This window comes from Sorex araneus, chromosome 10, assembly GCF_027595985.1.
Source record: "Sorex araneus isolate mSorAra2 chromosome 10, mSorAra2.pri, whole genome shotgun sequence".
NCBI lineage: Eukaryota > Metazoa > Chordata > Mammalia > Eulipotyphla > Soricidae > Sorex > Sorex araneus.
In genome coordinates, this window is record NC_073311.1 from 26,898,377 (window position 1) to 26,919,978 (window position 21,602).

Sequence of the window (21,602 nt, forward strand, 5' to 3'; positions counted from 1 at the left end):
AAGTTCAAGAAAAATAAGTAAAGAGAAAAATATTGAATAATTGGGCTTATGTATATGACTAAATGAAGCAAGGACACAGACAGTATCAAACCAAACCAAGCTCTTGAATTTTGACCACAGAACTGAGGTTAGTAAAGAGGTTAAGTGGAGGAGGTTAAAAGGATACAAGAGGTTCAATAGACAGTGGGCAGATTGGAATATTGATATTTCACTGTTAGGTGTAACGTACATTTGAAGAATGTGAACCTGTATTTCTAAAATATAGAGTTGAAAAATTACATTACCTTAATAGGCTTTTAAATTAAATAAACAGCAGGTTATTCTTAGTGCTGCATTGTATGGTGGTAGATCCTAGTTTTTTTTTTCATGAATGATCAACTAAACTAACCTAAAACCCTGGAAGCTTAAGACTCAAAATCATCCTTGAAGTTGATCAGTAAAAACGGACAATATTGTGTTGTCTGGATAACTAGAGAAAGACATCATAATATGAAAAGGAGAGTCCCACAGTTTATTCCTCTAGTTCACAACAGTAAGCTGTCTGTGCCAAGAATATTTCTCACTATGTTCCTCACTAAAACAGATGAAAATGGACCGTTCTGTCTTTCCTTGATGATGTTTGCACAGGCAAAGCTTTTTTAAACTACTAAAAGACAAGAACCCATTTGCAAACAAATTACTTTCCTCTCTGATTACTATAATAATCTAATGACAGATTTATAATTCTGTCAGTATAACAATTTCCACTAAAATAACAAAATTTAATTGCAAAAATACATTTTCTTTGTTCCAAAATCTTATTTTAGATCTCAACCCAATATTATTTTATCATGATGAAGAAGTACTGGAGCCCAAAGAGATAGCACAGTGTTTTGGATGCTTATCTCGAATGAGGCAGACCCAGGTTTGATCTCCAATACCACATATGATACTTAATCATTTCCAGGAGTGGTCCCTGAGCACAGAACCGTGCATAAGCTCTGAACATTGCCTAGCATGGCCCTCTAATCAATAATAATTTGGCCTTGATTTTTTTTTGGGGGGGAGGAGAGGAATTGGGATACTGGTTCATAGCAAGCTGTGTAACAAAATTAAGGCAAAACCTATTAACTAGTCTTTGTCATAAACTAGAAGAGTTTCTTTCATGTAAAGCAAACAGCTCCCCTGTTCTAGAGGTATTTTACTGAGTCTGAGAAACAGTTGTTAAAACTTTATTTGAAAAATTTAGAAAAGTAACTTTTTAATTTTTTTTTCTTTTTGGGTCACACCTGTCAATGTACAGGAGTTACTCCTGCTCTGCAGTCAGGAATTACTCCTGACAATGCTCAGGGGACCATATGGGATGCTGGGAATCAAACCTTGGTTGGCCATGTGCAAGGCAAATGCCCTACTTGCTGTGCTATCACTCCAGCCCCTAGAAAAGTTTTTTTTTTTCTAATTTCAGATAATGGTATTTTCTGAAGGAGAGCAGGAAAATAAATTAACAACAAGGTGATAATTAAAGATTGGTTGCTTTTGAAGAGTAGCTTAATCTACTTACTTGGATTTAGGTTTCTTTGAAAATTCTATGAGAGGTGAAAAAAATTCTATGGATGTGAAAATTCTTTTTCTGTTTTATGACTATGGGTTATTGTGGCTATAAGTTGCTAAGGAAAACTTAAACAGAAAATGGATTCTATGCTACAAAACTAAAGAGCACATATTTATTGTGCTGATTATAAGTCCTAAAGGCAGTTTATCAGGCACCTCTCTTGACTAAAGAAATGGGGAGCAGATATTCTTTCATACTTAAAATAGTGTTTTGTCAACTTTGCAATACTTCAAATTGTCACTCTAGGGAGAAAAAAGTATTGATATGACAAAATATCTTATAGGTTAGTTCACAAAAGGACTGAATTGAAATACTTTTTATATAATTAAGAACAAAGTTGTAAGAGGAAAGAAAAGCACATTTCAGATGAATAAAGAGGAATTAAGGGAGGGAAAGGAAGAAGAGAGAGAGAGAAAGAGAGAGAGATGTGTTAAGAGAGAGAGAACTTTGGGGGAAATGAGAACAGTCCAGATGGCAGAACCTAAAAGTTTTTATGACCCCCTCAACAGTGTGGGTAAATTCTAGAGAATATAAAATAAGTAATTCATTCTTATCATGTTTGAAATTGTTGATTTTGTTCAATATTCCAAAATCAGAAATGCTGGGGTTTGGTGTTCTGCTTTTCTTCCTTTTTTGATTGTTCCCTTAAATAACAGTGAAACCATACATTTTATAACACTCTTAGTAACCTTTTCCTGAGAAAATTATATTCTCAAAAATATAAATTTCAATCACTTCTAATGAGTCTTTAACTTCCGTTTCATAAAACTGAAAATTTCTTGAAAAGGCAATTGATGGAAAAAGTATGGCAGTTGGGATGTCACCATTAATCTACAGTACATGGTTTCTTTTACTTAAAAGGCACCACATATGGTATTATTAAATAGGCTCCACATGGCACATTTCTTGTTCTTCATATAAATCACATTTTTGTTTTTATTCTTGTTGGTGGTGGTAGTTGGAGTGTAGGTTTTGACGGTGATGCTAGGAATCACTCTGGCATGTTTGAGTAATAGTACATTACAAATGGCATTAAATCTAGAATAAGATGCCTCAATCTCTTTTCTCTTTTTACCTCCACATAATCAGCATTATTAAAGTGATGTTTTAGGTGCAGATGCATGTCAGAATAACTAGGGAGTTCAGCCAATTTGGGAGTCAACCAGTTGAGGCAGAAATAACATGTGGAACATTTTACTTCAGAGCTAAGTTATGGAGGTAAAAATTATGCTCCACTTAATAATGGATAGCTTATGGAAAGTGTTATCTTTAGTATTTCCAATAGTTTTCTAGAGTCTTATGATTCTTCCCTTTCTGACAAAACTTTATGGTTCCAAAATTTATAGCTAGAATTTATGGAAAAAGTAATTTCATTGGTAGGTTTGGTATTAATTTATTCATATCCAAACGTGATAAATATGGGTCTCTTTGGGGAGTAGTCAGGAAGTAATGACCACAGAATAAACTCAAAAGGAGAAATTTTTTATTTTCCAAAGGAATTTCATTATGAATCCCATCATCTATCCACTCAAGTTATTTTTTTCAGTTATACTACCTTTTCATCATGAGATTCAGAAAAAGCAGGATTCATATTTTTACTGGTTCTGCTTCTCATCACCTTTATACCTTTGATTCTTAACCAAGAATGCACATCAGAGGAGGTTTTTTTTTTGAATGGTGATATCCTGTAGCCAATCCCCAAAAAGTTTGAATCCAGTAAATTGGAACTATGTCTTTCAAAAGAGTGAAAGTGGTGTCTTTCAAAAGAGTGAAAGGCACAATTGTAGTTATGGAACACTATGTTTTAATGTTAAAATTTCTGGAATCACGTAACCATTTTGGACATTTGATGAAGAAATTAAATTTTGTCTGGAAAATGCACATAAACACAAGTACATGAAAATATACACCAACTTTCATAAAATTGCATCCTAAAATTGTTACAGTAAGAAATAGAATGCAAGCACAGGCTTAACATCAAATAGTGAATACTTCTTATTCCTTCTTCTCTTTATTCCAATCTGAACATTCTTTATCACCTTTTTTGCCATATTTTGCAATCTCCTTTCCATCTGAAGATCAACAATACTCCGCTCTAGACTACATTCAGTTTCCAGGTTGTATTCCAGAAAACAATAAAAAATATAGCTCTAAATTTTAGAGCACAGAAAATAATACTTCTTATTACTATATACTAATTATTAAGCTGCTTAAGAAAGATCAAGTAATTTCCCTGACAAGAAGAAACAAATGGGAGTATGATAGCTAATACCCTAATTGCAATGGCACATTGGCTTAGTGCATGGACAAGAATAAAGCACACTCTTGGTGAGTAGATTTTAAAAGAAAGGCTGAATGGATGAATAATAAAAGGCTGAAAGCTGAATAAAAAGCATAGATAAGATTGACATTATTTATATTGCATAAACTTCTATGGACAACTTACTATATATGCCAAGTGAGGGCATAAAAACAGATTGAATTATTTCCCATCTGGAAAAGTGGATACCTAAATTGTTCATATTATTGTATATGAATAACAGTGGGGACTATTCTCTAGTGAAAGGCATTACTAAAGCCACAGATTAAAAGCTATCATAGCAGGAGAGGGATCAATGATAGATGGTTCTGTTATATAGTGTATGACCACAATAACCTAAAAGGCTGGAAGAAAATCACTATTTTTTAAAATATTGGATAGTTTAATAAAAGAAGTATATTTTAACAAATAAAAATGTATAACATATTTACCTTTTGAAATAATGGAGTAAATCTACATGCCTTTATATGGAACACTGTTCAAAATAAATTGTTTATTGAGATATAGGAGTCAAAGAGAGAAGACAGCATTATTATTTATGCATATGTATACCTAGAGTATCTCTGGAAGGATACATAAGAAACTGGTAATGATGATTACCTTTAACAGAAGAAAACAGGTAAACATAAAAAGTGTTGGGCAGGAAATTTACGTGACACTGAATTATTATCATTCTTGAGTTTTGTATAAGTTCACATATTGACTCTCTATGAAATATATTTAAATTTTAAAATTATGTATAATTTTGCAATATTAAAAAGTAGCTGAAATATAAGTAATATTTAAATGTTATGATATATGCCAATAGCAGACTAAGGAGATTTAGCTAAAATAAATGAAAGGATATCATGTATAAACCACTATCCTGGTTTCTTTTTTTTTTAATTTTTAAAAAAAAAATTATTGAATCACCGTGAGATAGTTACAAGCTTTCATGTTTGGGTTACAATTACACAATGATCAAACACCCATCCCTCCACCAGGGCACATTCCCCACCACTAATATCCTGGGTATACCCGCCCTTTCCCACCCTCCCCCTGCCTCCATGGCAGACAATATTCCCCATACTCTCTCTCTACTTTTGGGCGTTATACTTGCAACACAGACACTGAGAGATCATCATGTTTGGTCCATTATCTACTTTTGGCATGCATCTCCCATCCTAACTGGTTCCTCCAGCCATCATTTTCTTAGTGATCCCTTCTCTATTCCATCTGCCTTCTCCTCTCCGCTCATGAAGCAGTCTTCGAGCTATGGTGCAATACTCCTGGCCCTTGTGCCTACCATCCTTGGGTGTTACAAGCATTCCTCAGGAAGGAGAAGCGAGCCCACATAAGTAACCTAACCTCACAGCTTAAGAGCTTGGAGAATGATCAACAAAAGGAGCCCAATCCGAACAGGAGGAAGGAAATAATAAAACTCAGAGCAGAAATTAATGAGATGGAAACCAAAAAAACAATCCGAAAGATCAGTGAAACCAAGAGCTGGTTCTTTGAGAAAATAAACAAGATCAATAAACCTCTAGCAAGACTCACCAAAAAAAGGGAGAGAGAAAACCCTAATAAACTGAATTAGAAATGAAAAGGGGTACATTACAACAGAAATTACAGAAATTCAAAGGATCCTCAGAGATTACTTTGAGAATCTTTATGCCATGAAACATGAAAACCTTGAGGAAATATCCTGATTTTTCCAATGAAATCATAATTATTTTGAAAATGGGACTCCTGTATGTGTAAGGAAGATTATAAATATAAGCCCTTTAACTAGATGAGAATTGGTGGAGCTTTACACAACCTGATCTCAGATATTACCACAAGTTTCACCAAAAAACAATCCTAACTTTTTGTACCTCAAAGGCTTTGCTTACCCAGACAGACATCTGTACATGTGATTTCCAGGAAGACTATCGGTATTTTTTTTCACGAATTATGAGATTATATCAGAACACCATGTCACAAAAAATATTCTATTTTTCCTTGTCTCTTACTTTACAGTGGTAGTACTATTATGAATGTATTAATCCTACTTGGAATATGATGGTTAGTCATTACAAAATGCCTTGATGCAACTTAATCCTGTTCAGGTGATATTGAAAAAAGCAAGGTGGAAAACAAACATTATTTTTTAGCTTTCTTTATTTTTAGCCTTAAAATGTAATGACATACAATTTTACAATCACTTAAAAAAGGATTTATATTTGCATAAAACAGAAGCAAAAGAGAAAGATATGAAGTAAAATACCATCCTGCTTCAAGTTTTACGTCAGTACTTAGAGTACCGACATACATATATATTTATATACATTACAAGTATATTATATAAAATACTGTAAGTAATCTTGGAACCACAATAAATATCAAGTAAAGTTTTAGGCACACGGCATAGAAAAATGCAGACTCTGCATGATTCTTGAGAGTGCTGAGTAACTCAATCTTAGATCATTTTCACTCATCTATTTTACACAATATGTACAGTCATCACACATATGATCCCCTGTCTCCCCTGAATCTAACCTCAGCTCAGAATTAGCGCCTTCCTATGAATACTATTGCTCTACACAGCTAGCACATAATGAAGTATCCTGCCATTTCTTCAGCTGATTTCTTAAGAAGGTATCAATGCTACCAAGATAACTATAGCCCATCTATACAATACGTTCATAGAAATATGCTGACAGGCACCAACTTGCAGAACTGTGCACTGTAATACTGGGAATTTACCCTGGAGGCAAACCTTTAAAAGTTTTAAGTATATCATTTTTGAATTGCCAACACTGTTACATCCAAAAATTATTCAAAACTGAGGTAATGCCTGGTTTTGTTTTTTAAGACATAGAAAGGTTTGAAAAACCATTGGAAGTATTTTTTAAATTTCTGGCAAGCCTGGATGAACCTCAGTCAGTATAAATTCTGCCTGTACTTCTGTCTGCACAAATGTAAACCAAGGAATCCAAAGGAATACTCGAGCTGTATTTACATATAGTTAGGGTCAAAGATCACAGCCATAGAACACCTGAGATCACTTTGTGATAAGTGAAACCTATTATTTCAATTAGTAGAGCCAACGTTCATTGATAAACTTGAGTCAAACGAAACCCACTGATGTCCCCAACCAGCTACAAATCTGACTCTGGCATATCTGGCATATCTGCCATCAGGTACCCTATGCCATATCGTCCATTGGGAGCAGTGTCCACGGTTGGTGATCCACTTTGCTTCCGATAAATATTTTTACCAAAATTTGGAGATGGCATCTCACTTGGTATCTTTCCATGAATGAGGCTAGCATCATCTCCCTCTAAGTTGACAGGTTCCTTCAAAACCCTGCCTCTCTTGTAGGTCACAGATGATAAATTACCAGAAGTACTATGTAACAAGTTGCAATGACGAACGATGAAGACCACTGGGACAGGGAGTATTGCCAGGACTATGAGAGAGACACAGACAGCTACTCCCCATACTGGATAGCTCAGAAACTCTTCAGCTGCCTGTTTAAACAAAAGTAAATTGTTTTAAATAAAACAAGTACATCTATACATATATATACACACATATATATTCAACAATTCTATACAAGTACATGAAAGCAAATTATATTTATCTTAGGTTTGTAAGCACTCAACTAGCCCTGTGACTTGCTGGGATGCCACAGAAGTTCCATTAAGTAATCAAGTAATTTCCAAGACTTTCTAGGTCTTGCAATTTCTGAATGACACCAAATAAGAAAAAGTATAGGGTGGGGGTGGGGACAATAGCAGAAACCTAGGAAATTTAAAAAAAAAAATGTTTCCATTTTATGTAACTTTCAGGGTAATTTGTTATTAAGCAATGAAACTATTAAATATAGCATACAAAATCACATATCTGAAAATCCACCATGTCTTCAAAACCACACATATTTGGGACCGAGAAGAGTAAGAATCTCAAGGGCCTGGGAATAGAGCTGGTATGGAGGTAAAGGTGCACGGGCCCACCCTGGTCAATTCCCAACACTGCATTTCCCCCGAGCATCATTGGGTCATCCCGAGCACCGCGGGACCAAGCAGCACCACACCCTATACCCTCATAGTGAAAGACCTATGATCCTGCTGTCGAAGAATCCTGGGAGGGGCCTAAGGGAATCCTGAGCACTCCTTGGGAAACATTCCCTCCTCCAAAAGTCTCAAGGGTCTTACATAAACGGGACATTATTCATTAAAGGTAAAATCACGGCCACCTGCCTTGCACGTGGCTGACCCAGGTTCAATGACAATACATGGTCCCCTGAGCCCTGCCAGAAGTGATCCACGAGCACAGAGCCAGGAGTAAGTTATGAGCACCTCTGATTGTGGCCTTCCTCCAAAAAAAGAGTAAAACATTAGTAAAGAGAAAACTATACTGTAAATAAAATTATTGGAGCAAGCAATATGAAGTTAATTTGTCATATGCCTGCCAAGGTGGTAGGTTGAGGGATGGCAGGGACCCATGGGATACTGGTGGTGGGATTGATGTTGCAATATTGTATGTCTCAAATAACTGTTGTGACCAATTTTGTAAATCATGGTGTCTTTATATATATGCATATATATAAAACTTCTGAAGTTTTCATATTTTACTTTATTCTTTATATATATATATATTACTATATTACTGTCACCCTGTTGCTCATCGATTTGCTCGAGCGGGCTCCAGTAATGTCTCCATTGTGAGACTTGTTACTTTTTTTGGCATATCAAATATGCCACAGGTAGTTTGCCAGGCTTTGCTGTGTGAGTGGGAGACTCTCAGTAGCTTGCCCGGCTCTCCAAGAGGAACGAAGGCATCGAATCCAGGTCAGCCACGTGCAAGGCAAATGCCCTACCCACTGTGCTATCCCTCCAGCCCTGTGACAATATATAATATATTATATATACACACATATATATGTGGTATTTGTATGTATCTTAATTTTTTGTGTAGTATCTTAAATGCTACTCAGAAGTAGGATTTAGTGTGTATCTTTACCTACTTACCTTATCTTCAATCCAGGCATTATACCCAGGGGGACTTAATCCCATGTTCACAACACTAGATAATAGCAGTGCTAATAGCACTAGAGGAGAAATGTATTTCCACATATAGTAGTAATATTTGTTTGGTACAAAGCCCAGCATATCTTTTAGGTCCTCCATGAACCTAAATAAAAGAGAATATTTGATTATTTTTTGAGTGGACATTTATGTACCTTAAAACATGTAAATGATATATAAATGGTTTGTCCGGGGTTTTATTTCTTATCATTTATTATATTTTTTACATTAAATTAAAAAGTCATGACATTTCATAACTTGAGAATGAGTCTATATATTGACACTTTTAAAGTAAAATGTAAGTAGCTAACATTTTACTTAGAAAAAACCTTTAAGGGTGCTGAAGAGATAGTACTAGGATACTTGTCTTGCACCCAGCTGACCCAAGTTTGATCCCAGCACCTCATATGTCCTCTGAAGTCTGCAGGAGTGATTCCTGGGCACCAGTCGAGGAGTGACCCCTGAACATCACTGGTACAATCTCCCCCAACAAATGGAAATAGAAAAGCTTTTAAGCCAATTAATAAAATGTCTTCTTCTGCTGAGAGGCTTTGGGCCAGTACTTCTCAAGCTTGGCCCCTTCCTGACCTTAATTCCTTCCCCTGTCCACCTATCACACACCATATCAGTTGGCCCTGCTCTTGTGCAATTCTTCATCTGTAGCTACCTTGGAATTTATCCTGGGGCCATATGGCCTCATGTTAGAACACTACTTTAAACAACTGAAAATGCTATAAATCATCAAAACATGGACTGGTGTGTGTGGAGGGGGGAGGGAGGGAGGGCAGATTATACTCATTCCTATTTTTTTAAAGAGATGTGGAGAAGTACAAAACTCTGCCGTCCTATTCAGCTTCATGCTCAAATCATATCCAGGTCCTTCTAATTGTCTTTCATTCACATCTCTTGCTAGTCCCTAAAATTCTATGCTCCAAATAATATTTTTTCCACATTTACATTCCTTTATTTAGTATTAATTGATTTACTTCACTCAAGCTTGTTTCTGGGAATGTGCACAAAACAGCAGAGAACTAGCGTAGAACTGAGCACAGGAAATTGTTTCATGCAAACATTAAGAATCAAACAGGAACATCGATACAAATATTTCAACGAGTAGAAAGCATTTAAATGAGGCCATCTTGAATGTGAGAACTCTTTATTTGCTCCTAAGATACAATATGTTTTTTAAAGTGTAGAATACTTTCAAATCATATATATTATCTTTTAATGTTTATTTTTTTATGTTTTCTTTTTAAAATTATTTTCAAACAAGATTATAAGACCTATCATTGAGAATTATTATAGGATCATAGGCAACATATTTGAAGCACACTATCTCACATATAGTACGGATTTATTAGTAGCTTCCCTGTAGTAATTATAAGCATTAATAGTAGTATTAATAGTATTCTTTCCAGATTATAGTTATTTAGGAATATAAGCTAAAAACAGATATTATCTAGTACACCTACTATAAATGAACTAAATGAAAATAGAAATTATGCATCTATTGATGCTATGATCAGTCAAATAAAACTATAAAATTCTAACACAAATTAGGGGTTGTGGAAAACTTAATAGACTATAGAAAAAATATTTTATGATATCCTCCTATACAACCAGTTATACTTAAGTGATGTTGATTATCAGAAATTATTATGGATATTAAGATCTAATGCATGGCAATCACTGTTACTAGTATCTTATATAGCGTTAATAATACATGATTATTAAACATGTTTTTCTATCCTTCTTTGCCTGGAACTTTTGATGGCAATTGTTCAGTTGAACAATACCAATGAATATTGTAATTATAAATATCCAAACCACAGAATCAGCTACACTGAAATAACTAGACCTAAACTTTAATAACCAAACATGAAAGATGTGATAGAGACAGGCTGGGGTGAGGTGCAAGGACAGCAGGAGAGGGAACCTGAGAACACTGATGGAGGAAGTTGACCCTTAGGGCAGGATGTGTAAAATGGGACATTGTGTGTCTAGAACCCAACTCTTAATAACGTAGATCATGGTGCTTTTGTAAAATAAAATTCAGAGAAAAATTAAAAGGTAATTTTGTTTGTTTGTTTGGTTTTTGCTTTTTGGGTCACACCCAGCGATGCTCAGGGATTACTCCTGGTTTTGCACTCAGGAATCATTCCTGGCAGTGCTCAGGAGACCATATGGGATGCTGGGAATCGAACCCGGATCGGCCGCGTGCAAGGCAAATGTCCTACCTGCTGTGCTATCACTCCAGGCCCTAAAAGATAATATTTTATAAGAAAGGAAAAACAAAACCTGAGGCTTCCTTGGTCTCCAAAAATGTAGATTTTTATGTCACTTAAGAGGACTGTTCTTATTCAATGTAGTCATTGCTACTTTGTGGAGATCTCTAAGCTGAAAGCTCTCATTTCCTAAGTTCCTATACGTTTGAAACAAGGAAAAATCTCTTGTGTGTGAGATATAAAGAAATATAGTAGGGAAACAATAAATGCCCCAAGGAAATAGAAACAAAAGTGGATAAAGCTTCCACCAGGTGAGGGAGGGGGAGGATTACACTGTGGATGAGACACTGGCCACTCTGGTAGAGGCTGAGAGACTGGACTGATTGCAGGAAGCCCTATCATTAACAGTGCTGTAACCTACAGTGTCTATATCAAAAGAATAAATAGATATTGTACAAGATATCTAGAGACTTTTTTTCTGAGATCATAGAGTGTGCACTATATCACATAATACATAGATATGTCTATCTATCTACATCTATCTATGTCAAACAAGTATATAATTCTGAAGTTTAGACATTTATTGAGGTTAAAATAATGACTCTGGGCTGGAACAATAGCACAGCGGGTAGGGCGTTTGCCTTGCACACAGTCGACCTGGGTTAGATTCCTCTGTCCCTCTTGGAGAGCCCAGCAAGCTACCAATAGTATCCTGCCTGCAAGGCAGAGCCTGGCAAGCTACCTGTGGCATATTTGATATGCCAAAAAACAGTAACAAGTCTTACGATGGAGACGTTACTGGTGCCTGTTTGACCAAATCGATGAACAACAGGATGACTGCTACAGACAGTGCTAAAATAATGACTCCATATAAAAAAGTTTTGTTTAGAAAATGCCATGTACATCTATCTCAGAGTAGGATATATTGTTTTGTAAAGTTGGTTGTTATACCAAGCATTATGAGATCCAGATGTCTTTCAATAAAACAGGTTAGCAAAGCAATTAGGAGTATAGACTTTAGAGTTCAATAGAAATGATTAGAAATCCTGGGTCTCTCTATCTTGTACGATGATGAAGTAATTTTGTATTATTCTACTAAGTGTTAGAGAATTTATATCCTCTGTTGTTATTTAGAAAATAACAATAACTCAATACAATGAGGTATTTAGAATAAATCCAATACTCATTAGGTCTTGGAAGCCACTACATATTTTTGTTAAAAAGTAGAAGAGAAGTTCGAGAATCCCAAACTATATTATCATCCATATAACTCAACCTAATCAGCTAATATTGCCTTAAAATGAAAACTAAGAAAAACTAAAGAAAACTCAGAAAAAAAAGTGTCGATTTTGTAGCAACGAATAGTTCTCTCTGGTAATTTTGCATTCAATGATATCAACATTAACAATTAGTATTTCCAAAGTAGATGAGAAATGAATTTATTAGAACAATATACTTACTTATCTATGCCATAAACAAAGGATATAGTAATGTTCTCCAGAATAACGACAATGAGCAGAGGCAGTGTAGCAGAATAATCATCAAACATAGTAACAAAATAGTTTCCAGAGTGCTGTACAAATATCAGACCAATAGAAAATGACAGGAGACAATAGACAACTAGGCAAAAGAAATGAAAAAAAAAAATGCCGTTAGAGTATGAAACCCAGGTTGGCCCTTTGCAAAGTAAGTGCCATACATGCTGTATTATCACTCTGGCCCAAACCTAAACTATCCTCTGACTCTTCACCTTACTCAGCTTCCCAGTCAGCCCCCATTTCTTTCTTTGACAGTTTTATCATATGTTCCCATGACTTGCCCTTCTAAATGTTTATGACATGATATTTATTAGCATAAATATCTCACAGTATAATATATGAAAAAAATCTTATGTACACCAATTTTAATCATAGTACAATGATTTTTTTGAAACATAAGAATTTTCTCTTATATCTCAGTATCTGGACTGGAGTGCTAGCACAGAGGGTAGGGCACTTGCCTTGCATGCAGCCAACCCAGTTTCGATTACTCCATCCCTCTCAGACAGCCCAGCAAGCTACCGAGAGTATCCAGCCCACAAGGCAGAGCCTAGCAAACTACCAGTGGCGCATTCAAAATGCCAAAATAGTTAACAACAAGTCTCACAATGGAGACGTTACTGGTGCCCGCTGGAGCAAATTGATGAAGAATAGGGCAACGGTGCTACAGTACTACAGTGCTATCTCAGTATCTCTCATGAGAGATACTGAAAGCAAGAATAATACAGCACAAAGTGCAAAGAGTCACACAAATGCAAGCATAATTCAGCACAAAGGGGCACTTTAATAATTTCTTGCATATGGGATTTATTAACAACCATCAATACTGATAAATTAATTTCTTTCTGAAAAGAGGGATTAAATAGTAAAAGGCCACAGTTGCTAATTTACACAAGAACTGAATTCAAGTTTGTCAACCTCAGCTCTGCATAACTTGAATAAAGCATATAAGTGAATTACTTTGTGCTACTTTATAATTATGTATACAACCAAAATAAACATCCTTAGTCTTTACAGTTGAGTAATTAATTCATGATAACACTAGGTAAAATATAGTAATGCATAATATAATTTATATAAATATGTCATTTCACGGACTGGAGCAATGGCACAGTGGCTAAGGTGTTTGCCTTGCACGCAGCCGATCCGGGTTCGATTCCTCCGTCTCTCTCGGAGAGCCCGGCAAGCTACCGAGAGTATCAAGCCCGTGCAACAGAGCCTGGCAAGCTACACGTGGCGTATTTGATATACCAAAAACAGTAATAAAAAGTCTCATAATGGAGACATTACTGGTGCCTGCTCAAGCAAATGGGATGACAGTGCTACAGTGCTATGTCATTGAAGATAAGTACATATATAGCTAAAGATAATGGCAATACACATTAATAGTTATTAATTAAACCCCAAATATAACACTGTCCTATTTCATATCAAATTTCTCACCAAATATAAAATGGTTTTTGTTTAACAAAATAAAATGAAATACATAAAAACTGACCAGTAAAAATTTCCTTCCTCACTTTGAAGGTGTCCACAAATGGAGTGATGATGCCTTCAACTGTACCAAACATGCTGCCAAGCCCGAGATTTATTAGCATGAGGAAGAACATCACTGACCAGAAGGGAGATCCAGGGAAATGTGTCATAGCTTCTGTAAAGGCAATAAAAGCTAAGCCCGTACCCTGAACAGCCTGCAGAATACACAAGACATAAGTATTAACACAGAGCAATGTTGAGTGACAGTGCATGTATCAGTTACAGAGCAAAGGGGAATCTCTGAAGAATGACCAAGGGCTACTCAAATTTAGTATGCTAATATTTTACCTCTCAAAAAACTTCAAATTGACTATCATCTCATAAATATAACAGATAGACCAGAATGTTTTATGTGTCTAAAGGTGAGTCATTAATTAATTTCATTCTTACACATATCAGAGGGTATTTTTGCATTTTTTAAAAATTATGGGTGGCTTTCACATAAGTTTTTATTTGTAGTCTCTACCTAGATATCTCTTTTTTTCAAATTTTATCTTAGTTTTGCTTTTTTGGGAGGGGTCACACCCAGTGAGGCTCAGGGGTTACTCCTGGCTCTGTGCTCAGGAATTACTCCTGGAAGTGCTTAGGGGACCATATGGGATGCTGGGGATAGAACCAGGTCAGCCTTGTGCAAGGCAAATGCCCTAACTGCTGAACTATTGCTCCAACCCATGAAGATATCTTATGTGCTTAAATGACAATCATATCAATTAAATTTTCCTTTCTTGACAGAAAGGAAGGAGGATGGCAAGCAAACCTGGATATTTATTAATGCTCACCACTTGTGTTTATTAAAATATATAGGCCATGGCTAAGGAAAGGAATTTGATCTTGAGTTGTGAACCTAATTATTAAAATGTCCAAATACAATCACAATATTTAAAAACTCGCATATTATAAAAATGACAGCCAGAAAGTTCAAATTTCTCATTGCAAATAGCAAAAAAAAATTAACAAACTAATCTTCATTTTCTATGATGAAAAGAGTTTAATCAGGGCCAGAGTGAGAGTTCAGAGGAGAGGATGAGAGGATGCTTGCTTTGCAAGGGCCGGTCCCTGACATGCCAAATTGTTGCCCCGGCCCTCCATAAGTGATCTCCAAGTACAGAGCCGTGGCAATCCCTGAGCACCTCTGGGTCTGGCTGTCAAACCAAAACAAAAACAAAATAGCTTAACTACATGTATATTTTAAACAAAAACATTTTTTGAGTGAGGTTTTGGGCTATACCCAGCTGTGCTCAAGGCTTACTCACTCTGGTACTAAGGATCACTCCTAGCAGTGCTCAGAAGACTATATGGGATGCTAGAGACTGAACCGGGATTAACAGCACTCCGGGCATGCACCCTACCTGCTGTACTATTTCTCCAGCTTGAGTTCTATTTATACTTAAACTGTTATAGACTCGTCAATGAAATTTCTTTTTAAAGAGTAGCAAAGCCTATTTAAGATAGTATCGTCTCTGAAATAATGTTTAAGCAGCATAATCCTCCATAGACATTTGAAAGATCATTTTCTGGATAATACATATTTTAATTTAACGATCTTATTTTATTACTCAACCATATCCTACTAACTTTATTTAGCTCATCTTCAATATGACAGGAATTGAGATGAAGAGCAGGAAACTCATCTTCTTCCACTTTCTGAATAATGTCATAAACCAAATGATAATCTTCTGCAGTGATAGCTGAAAGGTTGATATGATGGGGGATAATATCCTGACTAATATTGCCCATTTTCAAATATTCCATGATCATTTCCGTGTTTCTGCAAAACAGAACAGCATATGACTCAACATTTATGGTCCCATTGGGTATATTTTGTTCATAATTATGTCATCAAAAGCTAAAAGAAATTGTCCATACACTACAATGCATTTCTCATTTATGACATTCGCTTTGAAGCCCAGAACTGCAAATACCACCAGCGCTGCCAGAACAGAAGTGAAAAAATTGACGAAGGACACCAGGACAGCATCAAAGTGGCAGTTGTTGTCCCTCTTGTTGTAGCTTGAAAAGGCAATGACGCCACCAAATCCCAGACCTAAGGCATAGAACACCTGAGTCGCAGCCTCTCTCCACACCTTGGGTTCCAGCATTATTTCGATCTGTTTAAAGTAAACGTAGTAGAAGTCAGCTGCAAACATGATACTATTATAAAAATAATGTAGGTGACATTAGTTCAACTAAACAGTACATGTGATAATGATATTTAATTATCCAAAGGTTATCCAAATCTGGAGAGTAATGTGTTACTAAATAGAAAAAGCAATGTTTTTCATTCAAGTACAGGGAATATGAGCAAGATTATCAAGACTTAGATAAAGATTTTACTTACAGGGTGAGTTCCTCATTACATGGGATTTTTAAATATTTTTACAACAAATTGTGAAAGAAATATTAAAAGAGAAAATAATTATTCTATTTATTTCTTTTTATTCATTTCTATTCAATGTGAGATAAATGAGCTGTCAAAAAAGTTGAATAAGATTCTGAATTTTGTACTTCCTAGTGGCAATCTAATATTCAATGCAGATAATAATTATAAACCCAGTTGCTTAATTCTTTGTATTTCACATAGTCCCTATTTATTCAATACTTTTATGAAAACATTTTTAGTAAATTAGAGAAATTGAACTCTCTCATCTCTTCTATTCAAATATAAAGTTCTAAATTTCTAAATCTGTAAGAATACGTATTTCAAGTAACTGCCTTTTTTCTTAATGTCACTTAGCATTGTATATAGTAAAAGATATACAATTAAAATTCTAGTCATATTAAACATGTACCTTAAGAAACAGTTGTTTTGTTTCTGTAATAGTAGTGTTCAAATAGATATTTTATCTATTTTTACCATTACTAGCAATGCAGTGACCTTTATGGAGAATAATCAAGCATAATTAAGAATGGGTTCCACATACAAAATCAGATCTTGATTCTGTTATCTAATAGTATAAAAAAGTGTAAAATAGGAAAAGTGGCTTGTTCTGAATTTCAATACACAGTGAAATATGGAAGTAGCAAACAAAAAAGTTATTACTGTATTGCCTATCAAAAACTTACTAATGTATACTGATTAAATACAGTGCCAGGCACTTCAGTAAGCATTTTTAATTAATTAATTCTATTCAATACAATACATAAAATTATGGCCAAGAATATAAAACTTAGAAAATTCTATCTAACTTACCTAATTTACACAGCAGTTCTGGGCTGGACATAAAATTTGAACATAGGTATTCTGTAACCCATGTTTTCTCAAATATTAGTTATTTTTCCATTATCTTTAGTTACTATAGTTGAAATTTATGCAATATTTTGACGAAAAATAAGGATTATAATTTACGTACAAGTAAGATGCATTTATTTTACTATGACTATTTTATTATGCAATAGTTCATGCTGATCTGTGAGACTACTTATAAACTGTCTATCTCTGTTGAATCCACTAGATGGCAGAAGGCAGCTATTTAACTAAAAACATTCTGATTACCTCCAATGCAGGAACTAATAAATTCAGGGTTTAGGGAATGGTTAGGGAGATTAGAGAAAATACCCTTAATAATAAAAATAGAGAGATCTTAAGCATTTGACAGCTTTTTATTGCTTATATACTGTCACACTGTAACAATTTTATCAAGGAAATCATCAAGGACAATTATCAAGAATTGTCAAGGAAAAATGAAATAAAGAACTAAATTTTTATTTGACTTTTAGAATTAACTAAATGTTAATAGTAATTTCTAGTTCTGTCCTAAAATATCACCAATATTTCAATTTTAAATGCAGTATTATAAATACAAATTAATTATTGCAATTTTAAATACAGAATGACAGGGATATATCTAGGAAAAAATTAAAATTGTAAAAATTCACATGGAAGCTAGTTATTCTCTAAATTCTGAAAAAAAATATTTCAAATACTGATGTTTGTCTATTAGGTACGGCCCATTTGAAGGTGATTTGTTTTATATTATAGCTGAAATTTGTATCTCTTAGCAAGTTATTTGCAAGTAGCTCCTACAGTTCTAGAGGTTTAACAAGATTTTTTTTTCTTTTGGGGGTCACACCCAAAGATTCCTGCACTCAGGAATTACTCCTGACAGAGCTTGGGGGATTATATGGGATGCCAGGGATTAAACCCATTGGTCAAGTGCAAGGCAAATGCCCTACCCACTGTACTACCACTCCAGCCCCAAACAAGTTTTTTTTTTAAATAGTCAAGAAAGGCAGAAACAATGTCAGCACTTTTGCCTCTAATGATTGGACATCAGTAGGAACCAGACACCCAATGAACAGAGCTTCATCAACAAGTATCAACAAAAGAGTGCCAGAGTACAAAAGTGACAAAGAACTCTGGGAGCCAAGGAATAATCTAATTTTCCCCAAATCTCAATGTTGATTGGATATTTATATTTCAGATAACACCCATTTCAGAACTAATTTTGATTATGTCTTTATAACTCAGTGTCTGCCTAGAATTCTGTTAGCAAAGAAAGAGGTGCAATCTGATTCCAGTAAAAAAAAGAAATCAGAATATATACATACTTCAAAACTTCTATTTATTACTTCTATTTATTAAAATATAGTATTTTAATAAAATTTATTACTTCTATTTATTAAAATATAGTAGACAATGGTCATTTGAAATAATATGGAGCATTTAAAACTGAAGGTCGATCAAAACTTACAGATGTATTTTAAAATGTTTGCCCTTGGGGCTGGAGCAATAGCACAGTGGGTAGGACGTTTGCCTTGCAAGCAGCCGACCCAGATTTGATTCCCAGCATCCCATATGATCCCTGAAGCACCGCCAGAAGTAATTCCTGAGTGCATGAGCCAGGAGGAACCCCTGTGCATCGCTGGGTGTGACCCAAAAAGCCAAAAAAAAAAAATAAAGTTTGCTCTTTTCAGGATGGCTAATGTTAAAGCTCTAAAGAGTCCATTGTACATATGTCAGAGTACATAATCCATAAATACAAGTGTTGGCACATTACTGGAGAAAACGTAATACTTTCATGATCACAGGTCTTTAAAAAATTCAAAACATACCTTAGGGGTAAACATATGGCGAATACCATCAAGCGAACCATTTAAAAGTAATGCTCTGATTAGGAAGCAAAGAAGTACAATGTATGGGAACACAGAACTAAAATACATGACCTGCAAAAAATAAAGGGGAGGAGGGAGTGAGACACATGAAAGATAGTCTTATACTAATTTACAGTTAGGATAAAATGTGAATTCTATTTTCTCACCTGAGCAGCCTTCTGTGGGAGTTTACACCAGCCTGTCCCACTCCCTCCTCACTGGCCTCTCCCACAGAGGCCCTCTTCAAGGAGAGAGCAACATTTCAAGCCCTCAGGACCTAAGGGAGCAGTGGGCACAATTTCCTCTCCCCTGCAAATGACTCACTCCTATTTGGTATTTAAATCTCATCTTTATTTGCTCAAGTCCACCCAAGAAGTCTAAAGTAAGACTGAACCATTTTCAGTCCTTATCTCCCATCTTCCCTCCCCTCAATGACCCAGAAACCTCTATGATTGTTTTGTTGTTGGCAGTACTGAACACTGTTTAAATTGCTGTGTTGGTTTGTCAATTCCCCTCCAGGAATAAAAGCTCCTTGAGGATACAGCAAAACCGGTTCGAGGCAGGAACCTGATCATGAATAACGAATCCAATCATGACATAACTCTGGACAAACATGTTACAGTGCAACAACTTGGACATTTTCTCTAGTTCTATTGGTTTTAGTTATATTTAAAAATATGTGGAACCCCCGAAGGGAAAGAATATTGTCTGATCACAGTTCTAATGTCTGTCAGCATCCAGAACAGTAAAAACAACACTTCTTTTTCCCTTTGACTTGATTCAGTGATTTAGAGATTGTGGTCACAGGGCTGAGATTTCTCTTCTACATGATACAGAAGAAAATTAAAGTTTCAGTAAAACTGATTTCAGTAAAATAAGTTTTGTAGGCAAATGAAATTAAATGAAAATGAAACTAAATTGATGCATAATCTTTTAACAGCTCAGTTCTTTAAGATCTTTGTTTTCATATAATATCTTTACGTATCTTTTTGTCACGCTGTGTGATTGTTTGCAAGATTGTTTTTGACTGATAGTCAGACATACAACTTTGAGGCCAGAGAGAGAGTGCAAAGGTAGGTTGTTAGTCTAGCATGTGGTTCAACTAAGTTCCATCCCTGTCACCCTATCTGGTCCCCTGAGCCTGCTGGCAGTGATCCCAGAGTGCAGAGCCTGTAGTAAGCCCTGGATATCAGAGGGTATGGCCACAAAACAAAAACAAAAACCACACATCTTTGCGTTATCCCTAGAAAATTTCTTCACTGAGTATTCCACTCTCTATTTCAAAACTGAGGAATTGTGACACTTGTTAGACTCCTAGGGTCTTTATTTCCTCACTCAAAGCCACTCTCTCCTTGATGTCCTCTCACTGAAATAATAAATCAGATATGCCATGAAAGTTGTAGTATATTTTGCTAAAATTGTATTACACACCTCTAAAACTTGCTAAAAAGCTATGCTATGAAAATGAATATTATTTTTTAAGTGATAATAAAAGGTAGCCTATGCCTAAGAAGAAATAAAACATGGTAGAGAAACTCGCTAGCAGGGTTTGGAGTGCTCTGGTTTGCCACAGTTGGTTCTTTTTCCACCAATGACAGTATCTTAGGAAGTATATAGCTCTGTAGCACTGTCGTCCCATTGTTCATCAATTTGCTCAAGAGGGCACCAGTAACGTCTCCATTGTGAGACTTGTTACTGTTTTTGGCATATCAAATATGCCACGGGTAGCTGGCCAGGCTCTGCCATGTGGGTGAGATATTCTTGGTAGCTTGCCCGGCTCTCTGAGAGAGATGGAGGAATCGAACCCGGGCCGGCTGCATGCAAGGCAAATGCCCTACCCACTGTGCTATCCCTCCAGTCCTAGGAAGTATATAACTATGATTAAATTTGGCTTCCAGACCTACCCGGTTACTTATGATCTGACTTACTTACAATCCTACATAGTAGAGAACAGATTTGCAATTAGTCAAAAGTGATATGGAATATAAAATACAAATCAGATTTGAGGGATCTAATATGAAAAAAATAACAACTTTAACAACTGGCCCTTATTTGATGATGTAATATAATTTTTAGGAGGCAAAGAAAGAGCACAGGGGCTGAGGCATTTGCTTTGCTTGCCATGGATCTTGGCCAATTCAGGCTCCTGGGTATCTCCCAGAGGGACCCCAGAGCACAGAGTTAGGAGTAAGCCCTGAACATAGTCATGCATGGCCCAATAACAAGCCCTTCCTGCACCCCAAGAAAAAC

General features: G+C 35.6%; 1 protein-coding gene across 3 annotated transcripts in view; it reads right to left on the reverse strand.

Moving 5' to 3' along the window:
* Positions 1-6,013: 6,013 nt before the first annotated feature.
* SLC6A15 (solute carrier family 6 member 15) overlaps positions 6,014-21,602 on the reverse strand; it is a 40,455-nt gene continuing 24,866 nt past the window's right edge. For all 3 annotated transcript variants that reach the window (XM_055118202.1, XM_004602711.2, XM_055118201.1), the window contains exons 6-12: positions 19,314-19,424; positions 16,128-16,369; positions 15,837-16,029; positions 14,224-14,416; positions 12,648-12,807; positions 8,906-9,068; positions 6,014-7,402 (exon numbers count right to left, since the gene is read on the reverse strand). In XM_055118202.1, the coding sequence (XP_054974177.1) occupies positions 7,031-7,402; positions 8,906-9,068; positions 12,648-12,807; positions 14,224-14,416; positions 15,837-16,029; positions 16,128-16,369; positions 19,314-19,424 (1,434 nt within the window). In that variant the 3' untranslated portion in view covers positions 6,014-7,030. The remainder of the gene's footprint in view (positions 7,403-8,905; positions 9,069-12,647; positions 12,808-14,223; positions 14,417-15,836; positions 16,030-16,127; positions 16,370-19,313; positions 19,425-21,602) is intronic.